General features: G+C 46.4%; 1 protein-coding gene across 1 annotated transcript in view; it reads left to right on the top strand.

The window, feature by feature from the left end:
* PWP2 (PWP2 small subunit processome component) overlaps positions 1–14468 on the top strand; it is a 38155-nt gene that overhangs the window by 13771 nt on the left and 9916 nt on the right. Inside the window, exons 9-15 of the mRNA XM_030576633.1 lie at positions 5057–5127; positions 6240–6376; positions 7764–7912; positions 9065–9212; positions 10457–10607; positions 12346–12526; positions 13996–14143. Coding sequence (XP_030432493.1) covers positions 5057–5127; positions 6240–6376; positions 7764–7912; positions 9065–9212; positions 10457–10607; positions 12346–12526; positions 13996–14143 — 985 coding nt within the window. The remainder of the gene's footprint in view (positions 1–5056; positions 5128–6239; positions 6377–7763; positions 7913–9064; positions 9213–10456; positions 10608–12345; positions 12527–13995; positions 14144–14468) is intronic.

Genomic DNA, 14468 nt, shown 5'->3' with positions numbered 1-14468 from the left:
CGCCGCTGCAGGACCAAGGCCCCCCACAGTGGGGATTCTGGACACCCTGGGCGTACCATCAGGCCCAGGGCCCCCAGCAGCTCCCTGCTAGGCCGGCGACTGCGGAGCGTAGGGCCCCTGAAGCCTCTTTGTCTCGCCCCCCTCCCTCCCCGGAAGGGGACGAAGGGTCCAAACAGCAGGACTCCGCTGCGGCTCCGGAGACAGAGGCGAGGGCTGAGGAAGACCCTCAGTTTGGACACTATTGTGCCTGGGGTCTCATCATCCTCCTCCCCGGATGAGGCGGTGGCGGGTACCTCCTCCAACAGTCCCCCCCCGCTGGATCTCAGGGCGCACCAGGACCTCCTCAGGCGATTGGCTCAAAACCTGAGTCTGCAGGCAGAGGAGGTCTCGGAGATAGAGGACCCAATTGTCACCATCCTCTCTTCCGATGCTCCCACCAGGGTCGCCCTGCCGTTTATACGGACCATTCAGGCCAATGCCAATACTATCTGGCAGTCCCCGGCCTCCATCCCTCCGACAGCGAAAGGAGTCGAGAGGAAGTACATGGCCCCTTCTAAGGGGTACGAATATTTACATGTTCACCCGACTCCCTTGTTCACTGGTAGTGCAATCGGTGAACGATAGGGAGCGTCACGGCCAGGAGGCTCCGGCCCCCAAATCCAGAGAAGCCAGGCGGATGGACCTCCTTGGCCGTAAGGTGTATTCGGCTGGGGCGCTGCAGCTCAGGGTCTCTAACCAACAGGCCCTGCTGAGCAGATACGCCTTTAACTCCTGGGTGGCAGTGGACAAATTTAAGGAGCTGCTGCCACAGGATGCTCGCCAAGAGTTTGCGGCCATCCTGGACGAAGGCAAGAAGGTCGCGCGCACGGCCTTACAAGCCTCCTTGGACGCTGCGGACTCGGCTGCCCGTACCCTCGCGTCAGGAGTTACGATGCGTCGCATCTCCTGGCTGCAGGTTTCCGGCCTTCCGCCAGAGCTCCAGCACACGATACAGGACCTTCCTTTCGAAGGCCAGGGCCTGTTTTCCGATAAGACAGACCCCCTGACTTAAGAGTTTAAAGGACAACTGGGTCATTGCGCGGTCCCTCGGGATGCACACCCCGTGACACAGCGTAGACCCTTTAGGCCGCAACAACAGCAGCACCGTCGGCCGTTTTTCCCCAGTTCCGCCAGCGGCAGGACCCTTACAGGCGCCGCGGCAGGAACGGGAGGCGCAGGCAGTCGGGGAACCAAGGGGGGCAGAAACCAAGGCTCCTCAAAACCCCCGCCTGGTCCTAAGCCTTCATTTTGAAGGTGCGCTCGAGGGCGCAGTAACAGTTTCCCCTACGGATCCTTCCCCTCCGTTTTCCAACCGCCTTTCGTTTTTCCTCCCGGCGTGGTCCCAAATAACATCGGACCGCTGGGTCTTGAGCGTGGTGCAGACGGGGTACCGCCTGCAGTTTGTTTCGTTCCCTCCTTCCCGCCCTCCTTCCTCGTCCCTCTTCAGGGACCCCTCTCACGAGCAATTCCTTCGGCAGGAGGTGCAGACGCTCCTCCGCAAAGGAGCTATAGAGGCGGTTCCCGAAAACGAGAAAGGCAAGGGGTTTTATTCCCGCTATTTTCTGATCCCCAGGGCCAAGGGGGGCCTCAGGCCTATCCTCGACCTGCGAGAACTCAACAAATACCTCGTGAAGTTGAAGTTCCGCATGGTATCCCTGGGGACCATTATTCCATCCCTGGATCCGGGAGACTGGTACGCCGCCCTCGACATGCAGGACGCGTATTTCCACGTTGCCATTTGGCCACGCCACAGACGCTTCCTCCGCTTCGTTGTGGGGGCTCGTCATTATCAATTTGCGGTCCTCCCGTTTGGCCTGTCCACGGCCCCGAGGGTGTTTACAAAATGCATGGCAGTTGTCGTGGCGCATCTTCGGCGCAACCGTGTCCACGTGTTCCCTTATCTGGACGATTGGTTGATTCGGGGCACGTCGGAACAGCAGGTGTACAGCCATGTCCGCGTGATCACCGGCATGTTTGCGAGTCTGGGCCTCTTGATAAACACAGACAAGTCCACCCTGAGGCCCACTCAGAAGGTGGAATTTATCGGGGCGTCCTGGACGCCACTGTGGGCAGGGCCTCGCTGCCTCGGCAGCGGTTCCAGACCATGGCGGCGATCGTTCAACGCTTGCGGTCAGCCCCGTTGACGTCAGTGAGGACATGTCTAACCCTGTTAGGCCACATGGCGGCGTGCACTTTTGTGACCGACTACGCTCGGCTCCGCATGAGGCCTCTCCAGCTGTGGCTTATCAGTCATTACAGACCAAGGCAACCGCTAGACATGTTAATCACAGTCCCCCAGAAGGTCTTAGATTCCCTCGGCTGGTGGGTGGACCAGTCCGTATTGTGTGCGGGTCTTCCCTTTCACACCGTCTCAGCCCTCGGTATCCCTGACAACGGATGCCTCAGATCTAGGCTGGGGGGCCCACCTAGGGACCCTGCGGACGCAGGGCCTATGGTCCCAGGAGGAGGTGGGGCTACATATCAACATGAGGGAGTTGAGAGCGGTCCGCCTTGCTTGCCAAACGTTTGTCATCAGCTTCAGGGTCGTTGTGTAGCCGTGTTCACGGACAACACGACGACCATGTATTATATCAACAAGCAGGGCGGCACCAGGTCCTCCTCCCTGTGCCTCGAGGCGATACGACTCTGGGACTTTTGCGTAGCCCATTCCATTCACCTCAGGGCTTCCTTCCTTCCCGGAGTACGGAACACGCTGGCGGATCGATTGAGCAGATCCTTCCTGTCACACGAGTGGTCCCTTCGACCGGACGTCGCTCTCTCCATTTCCGGAGGTGGGGTTATCCCCGGGTGGACCTCTTTGCGTCCAAGGGGAACAGGAAGTGCCAAGCGTTCTGCTCCTTTCAGGGCAGGGAGCCGGGGTCGATAGCGGATGCCTTCCTCATCCAGTGGTCGACCCACCTGTACTATGCGTTTCCTCCGTTCCCTCTGGTTCACAAGGTCCTCCTGAAGGTGCGCAGAGACAGGGCTCGTGTAATCATGGTGGCCCCGGCATGGCCCAGACAGCACTGGTACACCATGCTGCTAGACTTGGCCGTAGCCGACCCAGTTCCCCTGCCCCTTCATCCGGACCTGATTACCCAGGACCACGGGTCCCTCTGTCACCCAGACCTGCAGTCGCTGCACCTAGCGGCGTGGCTCCTGCGTGGCTAACTGGTTCCGAGCTGCGCTGCTCCACGCCTGTCAGAGAGGTGCTCTTGAGCAGCAGGAAACCATCCACAAGAGCCACATATTCGGCAAAATGGAAACGCTTCTCCTGTTGGTGCGTAGAGAGAAATCTCCGCCCTATGGAAGTTTCGGTATCCGAAATCTTAGATTATGTTTGGTCCCTCAAAGAACATGGTCTGGCCTTATCGTCGTTGCGAAGGTCCATCTGGCAGCTATCTCCACCTTTCACTCCGGGTGCGGACGGTCGCTCCGTTTGTTCTCACCCGACGGTGTCGAGATTCCTTAAGGGGCTGGAACGGTTATTCCCTAACGTCCGTCCCCCTGCTCCAACCTGGGATCTTAACCTGGTGTTGTCCCCGGCCATGGGCCCCCCTTTGAGCCGTTAGCTACTTGCTCCCTGCTTTACCTCTCTGGAAGGCTGCCTTTCTAGTAGCTATCACCTCAGCTAGACGGGTGTCGGAACTCCGAGCCCTTGTGGTGGACCCCCCATACACGGTCTTCCACAAAGACAAGGTGCAGCTTAGACCCACACCCTGCTTTCTACCCAAGGTGGTCTCAGCCTTCCACGTCAACCAAGAGATTTTCCTCCCGGTTTTTTTTCCCAAAACCTCACTCCTCAGGCAGGGAGCAGCAGCTCCACTCGCTGGATGTCCGTAGAGCTCTCGCGTTCTACATAGAGAGGACCAAACCCTTCCGCAAATCCCCCAGCTTTTCGTGGCGGTAGCGGACCGTATGAAAGGGCTTCCTATCTCCTCCCAGAGGTTATCCTCGTGGGTTACGTCCTGTATCAGGACCTGTTATGACTTGGCCCATGTCCCTACGGGCCGTTGACTGCGCATTCTACCAGGGCGCAGGCGTCGTCGCTGGCTTTCCTGGCCCGTGTGCCCATCCAGGAAATCTGTCGGGCAGCGACCTGGTCATCGGTCCACACCTTTGCTTCCACTACGCCCTGGTACAGCAGTCGAGAGAGGATGCGGCCTTCGGAACTGCAGTGCTCCATGCCGCGACTTCTCAACTCCGACCCCACCGCCTAGGTATGGCTTGGGAGTCACCTAACTGGAATGGATGTGAGCAATCACTCGAAGAAGAAAGACGGTTACTCACCTTTGTAACTGTTGTTCTTCGAGATGTGTTGCTCACATCCATTCCACACCCGCCCTCCTTCCCCACTGTCGGAGTAGCCGGCAAGAAGGAACTGAGGAGCGGCGGGCCGGCAGGATATATATTGGGCGCCATGGCGGCGCCACTCCAGGGGGCGACCTGCCGGCCCACTGAGTTGCTAGGGTAAAAAAGTTTCCGACGAACGTGCACGCGCGGCGCGCACACCTAACTGGAATGGATGTGAGCAACACATCTCGAAGAACAACAGTTACAAAGGTGAGTAACCGTCTTTTCCTTGACTCTTAGGATCAAATTTGCCACTAGTATAAGCGGACCCAACTCCAGTGACTATAGTGGAATTTGTCCTCTTGTGGTAATGGGGACGTTGGCTCTCGTGATCAAAATACATGAAGCATTTTCAGTTTAACATAGAATTAAATATGAAACTCTCATTGCGCCTTTTGCATTGCTGTGAAAGTGGCTCCATATTTCCTTGATCCAAAACCCTGGGCTGGCCTAACTTATACCAGTTCTGTCTAGGCAGTGTATTTTTGCTGGTTTCCTTTACGTTTATTAGAGGATATAATCTGTTCATTATTTCCGATTTCGTAGGAATGTGAAAATCAAAGAACTTGTTTGAATAGAGGAAATCAAAACCCCGTTTCTCAAATTACATTGTGCCTTTATTCTATATCCTCAACTTATGTATTTCTTGACATTTTTCACTTAGTATTTCAGACCAGAGGATTGCGACTATTTCTATCAACTCCACTGGTGACTGGATTGCTTTTGGATGTTCAGGTTTGTAGTTCAAGGGGTACCTTTCTAAGGCAATATGTTGCAGTTCTGCAGGTGTGAGTTCTTTGTCCTGCCTGACCCCTACATTTTTAAGTTTTATTTATTGTTTTATAGGCCCATGATTTTGTCCTTATAAATCTCTGATATAGTTGAAATAATATTTCACAGATGAGGAAAACTAAAGTATGTAGATTAAGTGGTTTGCCCGAAGTCATGAAATGTGTGGCAAATCTTGGAATAGAAACCTAAATCTCTTGATTCCCAGTCCAGTTCCTGACTGATAAGACCATCCTCCTTCTGAAGGGAGTACACTGTGGCACGAGCCTGAACATAGGTTATAGTTCTGGGTTACCTTTCTTCCTGCATGCATCTCTCTTCACCAATATAAATGTCTTCCTTTGCTGTAAGTTATGGCTGGATGGATGCACCAGCTAATCTCCTCCAACTCTGAGCTGCAAGACTAGTCCATAACCAACCGCCCTGCAAGCTGAACCCTTCCTCTCTCTAAACAGATGTATCTCTTTTAGAACCCTTCTCGAGCCCATGGGATTGAGTGAAAGCTATTTGATATTCCATGCAGTAACCCCTTGGCCGGACCAGTAGGAACATTAGATTGGCTGCTTTTGGTAGACATTAGATCTCCTGTGTTTCATTAATGTTGAGATATAGTTTGGATTCATTTAAAAAAGGCAAGATTAAAAGAAAATTTCACATAAAAGACCAATTTCAAGCTTGTATGTGTTTTATTTTTATTTTATTTTTTTCTCTTTCTAGTGATTTTTTTAAATGGTTTTCCTCCATCTTTTTTTGGCTGCTCATCAAGACACATCTGTCTTTTGCCAATGACAGCAGCAGTAGTATTGGCTTAGCATAGCAATAAGAATGTTAAGTCAAGTAACAACTGCTGATGTTTGTACAAAGTCTGTTGCCTTGACCTTGAAATAATCAGACCCCTTGCATTCTGTTATGGTGGATGTATACATAACACAGGTTATCTGTATGCACATGATTTTTTTATAAATGGGAAGGATGTTGTATGCAAGTATTGTATGTAGCCTGTATACGTCACTGAATCGGAATTACATATGTATCCTTTCCCTCCATTTACATTACAGGTCTGGGACAGCTGCTGGTGTGGGAATGGCAAAGTGAGTCTTATGTGCTGAAGCAGCAGGGCCATTTCAACAGTATGGTCTCATTGGCATATTCTCCAGATGGGCAATACTTAGTTACTGGAGGGGATGATGGGAAAGTAAGTCAGTCAGTTATTTAAAACTCTTGGCTCGCAAAAGTGTAGTGAGCGGTACAAGTCTGAATACACTATAGAAAGCACTGTTACTGTAACTGACAAATCATGTTTTCATCATTTTAAAAATCTTGCTTTTGGCCGCAATGCCTGTTTTGGAAGCTAGGAAGCAGTTTACTTTCCCACTGCCTCTACATTCTGGTTTGTTATTGTAGAGATGTTCTTATGGGCTCTGCTGTTTGCATTACTTATCGTTTCTAGCAGTTAAGAATTTGATTTGAAACAGTTGCAGATACAATGTAGCATAAAGAAAAAGGCTGGCCAAATTGTGGACTTGACAGTAATGTCCCTAATACCTATCCACATTAACACGCAAGCACAGATGGTGGATTAATGATGTACCAGTATAGACGACTCTGTTATCCAAAATTCTGAAACACCCACCAAGCCATTCTAACAGTTGGGGTTTACCAGTCTCAGAATAAATCAAAAATAAGTTTTTATAAAAAGATGTGATTCCTAAACAAAATTTTCTCAAACGTACCATTGCAGATAGTTGCTGTTTAAAAGAAAAATGGAAGTGTCTCTTAGTTGAGATTTGTATTGAAGCTGTAGATTAGAGAGAGCGCCAGGCTTTGGATTTTGAAATGGGCCATTCGTCTTTTCTAATTATGATCTTGAGACTTGACAATTTATATATTGAAATAGATACATTTTCTCTCACTCTGAAATTTGGGGCTAGGAAAGAAAAATAGCCCCACTGCTGCCAATCAAATTTAGAGCTGACTGGAAATGGGAATTCATGTTCTGTGGGAAATTACGAAACTTGAAAAATGAGAAAATTAATTCTGAAACATAACAAAAAATCAAATTTCCCACAGAATGGGAGTTCTGAAATTTTGTTTAGAAAAAGTCAAAACGACAATATGATTTGATCTTTTCAAGAAGTTTCTTTTGCTGCCTGCAGGCTGGGTTTCCCTGGCCTAGGAGCCCCAGGGTAACTCTCACCCTGTTGGAGAACAGGGAAGCCATGGAGCTGTGAACAATTTTGCAACAGAATTGAAATTTTCCTGCAAAATTGAAATCTGGAAAAAATAGTTTTTGTGTAAAGTGAATTCTGTGTCCAAAAATCATTCCAATGGAAAGTTCTCAACCAGCTTTAGTCAGACTTTCACCTTGCATGTGTTTCACTGAGATTTTACAAATAAAAGGGCTGATCCTGCATTCCTCACTCCCAAGCTGAACTCCCACTGGCTGAATTAGGAGTGCTGTCTGAGTGAGTAAGGCACACAGAATTGTGCTTTCAGTTATAAGAAATAAGCTGTGCTGGAGTGTTGGGATTTGAGTTTATGATACAAGAGTTCTTAGAGGGCTTTTCTTACTTCTTTTGCAGGTGAAAGTTTGGAACACCAGTAGCAGCTTCTGCTTTGTCACTTTTACGGAGCATACCAGCAGCATCTCTGCTGTAACTTTTACCTCCACCGGTTATGTCATTCTGAGTGCTTCCCTGGATGGAACAGTGCGAGCCTTTGATCTTCACAGGTAAATCCTCTTTAAGCCTCAGTGCATCACCCAGTTTTGTCTGAAGTTTTATCAGGATCTTGTGTTTTCATTCCTAGTCTCTAAATACAATATACTGCCAACCACAGTCCCCAGCAGTCAAAACCTTCTCACTCTTCAAATCTTAGTGCTGTTTTATAGGTTTAAAGTGAGTTTATCAGATTTTGGCTAATAACTGAAAACAGGTATTGTGAAGCAGTAGGGTAGGGAGTCTGAATTGACTAGCCAGCTTGCCTGGTTGTTGATGGAGAGAAGAAATATTGAATTGTTTTAGATCCTCATTCTGCATCTGGAATGGATCATTTCTGGTGTTTTTTAAAGCTTGATTCGTCTGTATTTTTTTGCATTGTCAAGCATCTTTAGATACAAAGAAAACAATTATTTCCATAGGTTATGTCAACACTACACAATTATGGGCTGTTGTTCCTCTATCTTTGTGCCTCAAAGCTGCCTTCTGTGCATAAGAGACTCTGTCCGAGACTGGATCTAGGTGCAGTGATTTGGTCACCACAATTGTTACCTAGAGGCTGACAGTTCAGTTAGAGAAGCCGTGACTCTGGCTTCAAAAGTCAGTTAACTGATAAAGGCATGTGTCTAAAGGAGCATCTCCACTAGCTCACTCAGTAAAGGAAACTAATAGAACATATGGGCATAGCTGTTGCCGATCATTCAGCAGAGGGTGTGTATAGGGGCACATGCGAGCTACTCCATCATTCACATAATAGACATAAGTATATTTAAAAAAAGAATAAGCATCTTCAAAGATGAACATTAATATTTTTTGGAGATCAAAAAATAGCATCTTCATAAATTGTCCAGCTTCTGCTGGACAGGAGTCCCTGAGTCAGTCTTGAACTCATTCATATTGAGCAAGTCATACATAACTCCACTGGCTGAGCAAAAATGTCTTTTTTTGGATGTCTATTTTAATTTCTGTATGTAGTAGCTTTGCAAAGTGTACTCCATATTTAAATTCTTACACTTCTTTGTTTAAAATATTATTTTTAAATATATATAAAATATTAAAATGTGAAATACTTTAATTTTTGTAACATATTCTTAATACTTTTTAATTGTTTAGACATATCCAAATATATATATTTTTAAATCATGTTTGCATATTGTTTATAACAGATATCGCAATTTCCGCACCTTCACTTCTCCACGACCAGCCCAGTTCTCTTGCTTAGCAGTGGACTCCAGTGGTGAGATTATTTCAGCTGGTTCCCAGGACTCATTTGACATATTTGTCTGGTCAATGCAGAGTGGCAGACTGTTAGATGTAAGGATTGTTCTAGAACGTTCACTATTAAAATAAAAAACACTGTGGTTATGTTAAGTGTCTTTTAGGTTAGTTAACCCTGTCTGAGGGTTATCTGTTGTGGAGGAGATGGTGGGCATGGAGAGGAGCGGGTTTCTCAACTGCTAGTGATGTGTTCAGTCTAACCCTCTGCAAGTTGAGAAACCCGCTTCTCTCCATGCCCACCAGCACCTCTTGGGACAGGAACTGAGCCTGTGTTGTCCACTTCATTATGACCTAGAAGTTGTAGGAAGAATCTCAAGACTAGAATACAGCCTGAGGACGTTCTTGCTACAGTGCGGAGCTGGACCATACTCTGCTCATGGCAGACTGGAAGCAATAGAATTGAAGAGCTTATGGTTTTAATGAAGAAGTTTGGAGTTAAATTCCCCACTATGGCTTAAAAATTCTGGATTCTTCTCAGAGGCTTGTTACTTAAGGAAAGACGTGACTGTGAAGTGGCATGTTCACCACCTCCATGGCTTCCACTTGCATACTGGACAGGGGTATGGCCACGCCTTAGACATCCGCATTAATGTGAAAGCAAACTAGGTGAAAAAAACCAGTTGACTGACCATGGAGTAGCTTAGTGAGCGCAGGCAGTCAGTAAGGATAGCAGATGAATAGCAAGGAGAAATGTGTGGAAGTCCTGTACTCCAGTATTGCCTTTTTTCAAATACCTGTTTCTGCAGTTGGGGGTTTGAAAAAAGAAGATTACATGAATTTCCTTTCCTTATTGGAATGTACGTAAATGTGAAACCACAGATGTGCTTGTAGAGTATTTTTTTATATTTTTATTGCTTACTGTTTAATCAGAATTGCAACAGGGACTTTGATTCAGAAAACAGCAAATTGTGAAATGGTTTCCGCAGTAGGCCAGCCTTAATCTCTGGAGAAATGATCTACTTATCAATTCCTCTGGCTAGTTAGTTATACATTTTAAAAAAATCCATTATATTCCTGAATTCTAAGTTGATCATCTTTCACCAAAGTTACTTAGTTTCTATTTCCTGTTCTTTTAAGATCGAAAGGAAGTCTTTTCCCATCTCTGTACACAGGAATGTATCTGCATAACATCTCTTGTATTGAAAAAATAATATGCTCCTAAACATATGTAGTAAGAGTGTCCATAGCCTGTGTACATAATCACGATTTTTGCCACATGATTATATGCTGAACTCAGCTTCACTTAATTATTCCATATTATTTTTTTCTTACTCCATTAGGTCTTATCAGGCCATGAAGGTCCCATCAGTAGTCTGTGTTTTAACCCAATGAAGAGTATCTTAGCTAGTGCCTCTTGGGATAAAACGGTCAGACTTTGGGATATGTTTGATAGCTGGAGAACCAAGGAGACACTAACACTGAACTCAGATGGTAAATTTCATTTCATTCTATCTAATGTGTCACATAGAGGCAGTTGTGTGTGATCTGTGTTATTCCATCAAAAATATATTGAGAATATCTGTAGTTGGTGAGGTCAGTCGGTCAACATTTATTCCTGGGGAAATTCTGTGCCACCGCACGCATGCAGAATTTGTGTCCCGTGCAGATTTCTTTGCTTCCCTGCAGAAAAATGACTTTCTGATGGGGGAAGCAAAGGGAAGATGCAAGATCAGCCACGCACTCCTCTCCAGCAGCCAGTGCGTTGTTTTGGGCACCTGGAGCAGCCAGCAGAGAGGTAAATCACTGCAGGGGGTGGGGGCTGGAGACACCTCGGTGAGTGCCAGGTCAGTCCACCCCCCATCCATCCAATCCCCCTGCATCCGGATGCCTCCAGGTCCAGATCCCGCCGAACCGATCCTCGTCCCCTGCACCCAGAGCACCCTGCTGAGCCCTGGCACCCGGACGATGGCTTCTACCCTAAGCTGGGCTCAGCTCCTACTCCTGGCTAGGGTGAAGGAGAGGCACACTTCCCTTGCACAGAGCGGCTGGGTCAGACACCCCAAGAAACCTCCGGTTCTGCACACCCTGCCCCCCGCTTCATGCCCCCATCGCTCCTCAGCTGTGTGGGGAGGGGTCACTGTATGGGGAGCTACTCCCACGTCCAGCCCACCCACGTGCATCTGTACCCCCATAGCCAGACCCCTCTGCCAAGCCTGACCTCTGCATCCAGACCGCCCCCAGTCGAGCCCCACCACCCTGCACCCAGACTTCCCCATGCACTCGAACCCCCATGCTGACGAGCCCCAGTCAGCTGTACTGAAAGTCCCTTTCCCCTAGCAACCGGACACCCCTGCTGAGGCCTAGCTAATTTCACCTGGACCTTCCTGCAGAGTCCTATTGTCCCTGTACCCAGAACCCCCCAAGGAGTCCCTATGCATCTGGATCCCCCACACCCAGATTTCCCCCTACACTAAGCCCGTCCACACTTTGGATCCTGCTGGATTGAGTCTGCCTGCCCATGCCTGGTGCGGAGTTGCTCGCCCTGGTGAGTTGCTTCACCTGCTACTCCTGAGGAAATTCTGCACCAAAAAATTAAAAATTCAGCTCACAATGTTTTAAAATTTATTTGTCAATAAATAAATGTGGAGATTCCAGTGTGGCAGTGGGGAGCACAGGCCACTGGCTACGCAAAGGTGGACGATCACCCTGCAGCCCAGCCCCTCCCCCACCGGATGCAGATATCTGGGGCAGGCCTGGCCCTTGCGCTCTGTCAGGGTCAGGTGCAGCCTCACCGTGGAGTCTGTGTCCTGGGAGGGGAGAGGCTGCAAGGTGATCTCCCACCTTTGTGCAGCCAGTGGCCTGCGCTCCCCACTGCCACGTTGGAGCCTCCACATTTATTTATTGACAAATAAAATTTTCAGCATTTTAAAATATTGTGAGCAGATTTTTTAAAAAAAATTTTTGGTGCAGAATTCCCTCAGGAGTAAGCATTTTATTTGCCAGTCTCAGCCTGTAGTTTTCATTGCTGCTGTTTCATATTATTTGGAAACAGTCAATAGCTCAAAAAACCTTTGGTGCTAGCTACCTGTGTTTTTAGTCAGCTTAGCATTGTGTTTTGTTATAAAAATGTGAATGTGTACTCTCTTATTTTAAATCTTGCTTAGTAGAGTCCAGAAAAAATGTGTTAAGTCGGAAGTACATTTTTATTCATCAACCAAATTTTCTGCAGTTCTTGTTGTTGCTTTCCGCCCTGATGGCAATGAACTTGCAGTTGCTGCCCTGGATGGACAGATAACTTTCTGGAATCATGAAAATGCAGTGCAGACTGGATCAATTGAAGGAAGACACGACCTTCAGATGGGAAGAAAAGAGCTGGACAAAATAACAGCCAAACAATCAGCTAAGGCAAAGTATGTAAAATATTATATAATAATAATAATAATATATGGAGATGTGCCTATCTCATAGAACTGGAAGGGACCTTGAAAGGTCACTGAGTCCAGTCCCCTGCCCTCACTAATAGGACCAAGTACTGTCCCTCACAGTCTTCCTCCCCCCCCATCTCCTTAAATGGCCTCCTTAAGGATTGAACTCACAACTCTGGGTTTAGCAGGCCAGTGCTCCCCCCCATAACAATGACAAGAAATTGACACTGCTTAATATGCTTACTTCTTACCTTTATGTGAGGGGTTCAGAGTTTCACTGACATCTGAATATCTTGATTCTGTGATTCAGTTTTAATAACTTGAATATCTTCTGACTCAGTGTGCTGTCCATTCATTCTAGACCTTTTTTTTTCCTGGTACCTTCATCATAGGTCAGAGTCACTCATACATTAAATCCTGAGCATGTGTTCTTTCTCCTAAACTTGATTCATTTATATCATATTAAATCTTTCTTGTCATGCTGTGCATCATTTAGAAGTGACAGCAAAAGACCTACACAGTTATAGTTTTGTGATTAGCTGGTATGTAGGTGATTCATTTCAGAAGATGTAATCTGAGATATCCTGGCGGTTTATTATTTGGGCAGTGTACATTTTTTTCAATGCATTAATAACAATCAACTTTAAAACAAAATCTCACAGACAATGAGCACGCCTGTTATTTGAATGCCTGTGATAAGAACTCTTTCCTCTCATCCCTTCACCCCTCAAAAATGAGGCAATAACTCTTTGAAAAATATATAACTTTCAGTTGTGAACACCAGTCAGCTGCTGTCTTTGAAATAGAGCTCATCATTTAATAGTAATTTTTTTTCTGGCTCTTGTGAATCATTTTAATTGCTGATAAGACAGGTATGAAGACCTTGAGGAAGAAAGTAAATCTTTTGTAGTGAATATTTGTCTCATACATGGCTTACTGCTCACTTATGTTGATGCACATCCATTCCGTAAGCCTAACTGCAGGAGTATATGGTACTGATGAGGTGTTAGAGGCTGGTTTGTCTTCCCTCTAAGGGACGTTCAAGCCCAGAGGGATTGCAGAATTGCATGACTGAGAGGAAAGAAAAGTGTGGTTGATTGAAAAGCCCGGAAGAATTGTTTTGCTGTCGACGTGACATGGCTATATTACAAGTGGAGTAGTACAAACGTTAAATAATCCTCACAACATCCTGTGAGGTAGGGAAGTACACCAACAAATCTGTTGAAATCTGCATTGTGATAATTCACAATAAAGAATTTGAGAAGTATTCAGTCATGGCAAAACAATTCTTTACATTAAACATATTAAATTAATGACTGTGGAAGATTAAACTAGGAAAGGTTTTCTTTTATTCAATAGCAATTTTGGTTCATTGTCTTTCCATTGTATTGATGTTGGATGTTTGCTCAAAGCTCAGAAGTAGGGGTGAAATTATGCATTGTATATTTTTTCAGATCTTTCACTACTCTTTGTTATTCAGCTGATGGCCAGTCTATTCTGGCAGGAGGATTATCAAAGTTCGTCTGTATTTATCATGTGAAGGAACAGATTCTTATGAAGAAATTTGAGATCTCATGTAATCTTTCCTTAGATGCCATGGAGGTAAGTGACTATATCAGTTTTTGTTTATTTTTTTTAAGACTGTGTTTGTTTTGGGTATAGTGTCTGATAAATGAAGTTTGCTTTAGGAATATTTTATTACTTAAGTGGGAGTTCTTTTTGTTTGTACTGGGTAGGAGACAGTCACAGGTGAAAACACCAAAAGAGAGAATAAAATTGCATAACTACTGGACTAGAAGAAACCCAAAAGCAGCCAAAGTGCTTGGTCTTGAAAGTGCAGTTTTCTTGGAAATGAATGACAGTGAAGTCAATTTGCAATTACATTGCATTTCAAGAGTGTGAGATTTTTAAATTAATGACAATCTTG

The sequence above is a fragment of the Gopherus evgoodei genome, chromosome 1 (genome assembly GCF_007399415.2).
Source record: "Gopherus evgoodei ecotype Sinaloan lineage chromosome 1, rGopEvg1_v1.p, whole genome shotgun sequence".
Classification (NCBI taxonomy): Eukaryota; Metazoa; Chordata; order Testudines; family Testudinidae; genus Gopherus; species Gopherus evgoodei.
Note: the sequence above shows the minus strand (reverse complement) of the source record. Positions and strands in the feature narration are given on the sequence as shown.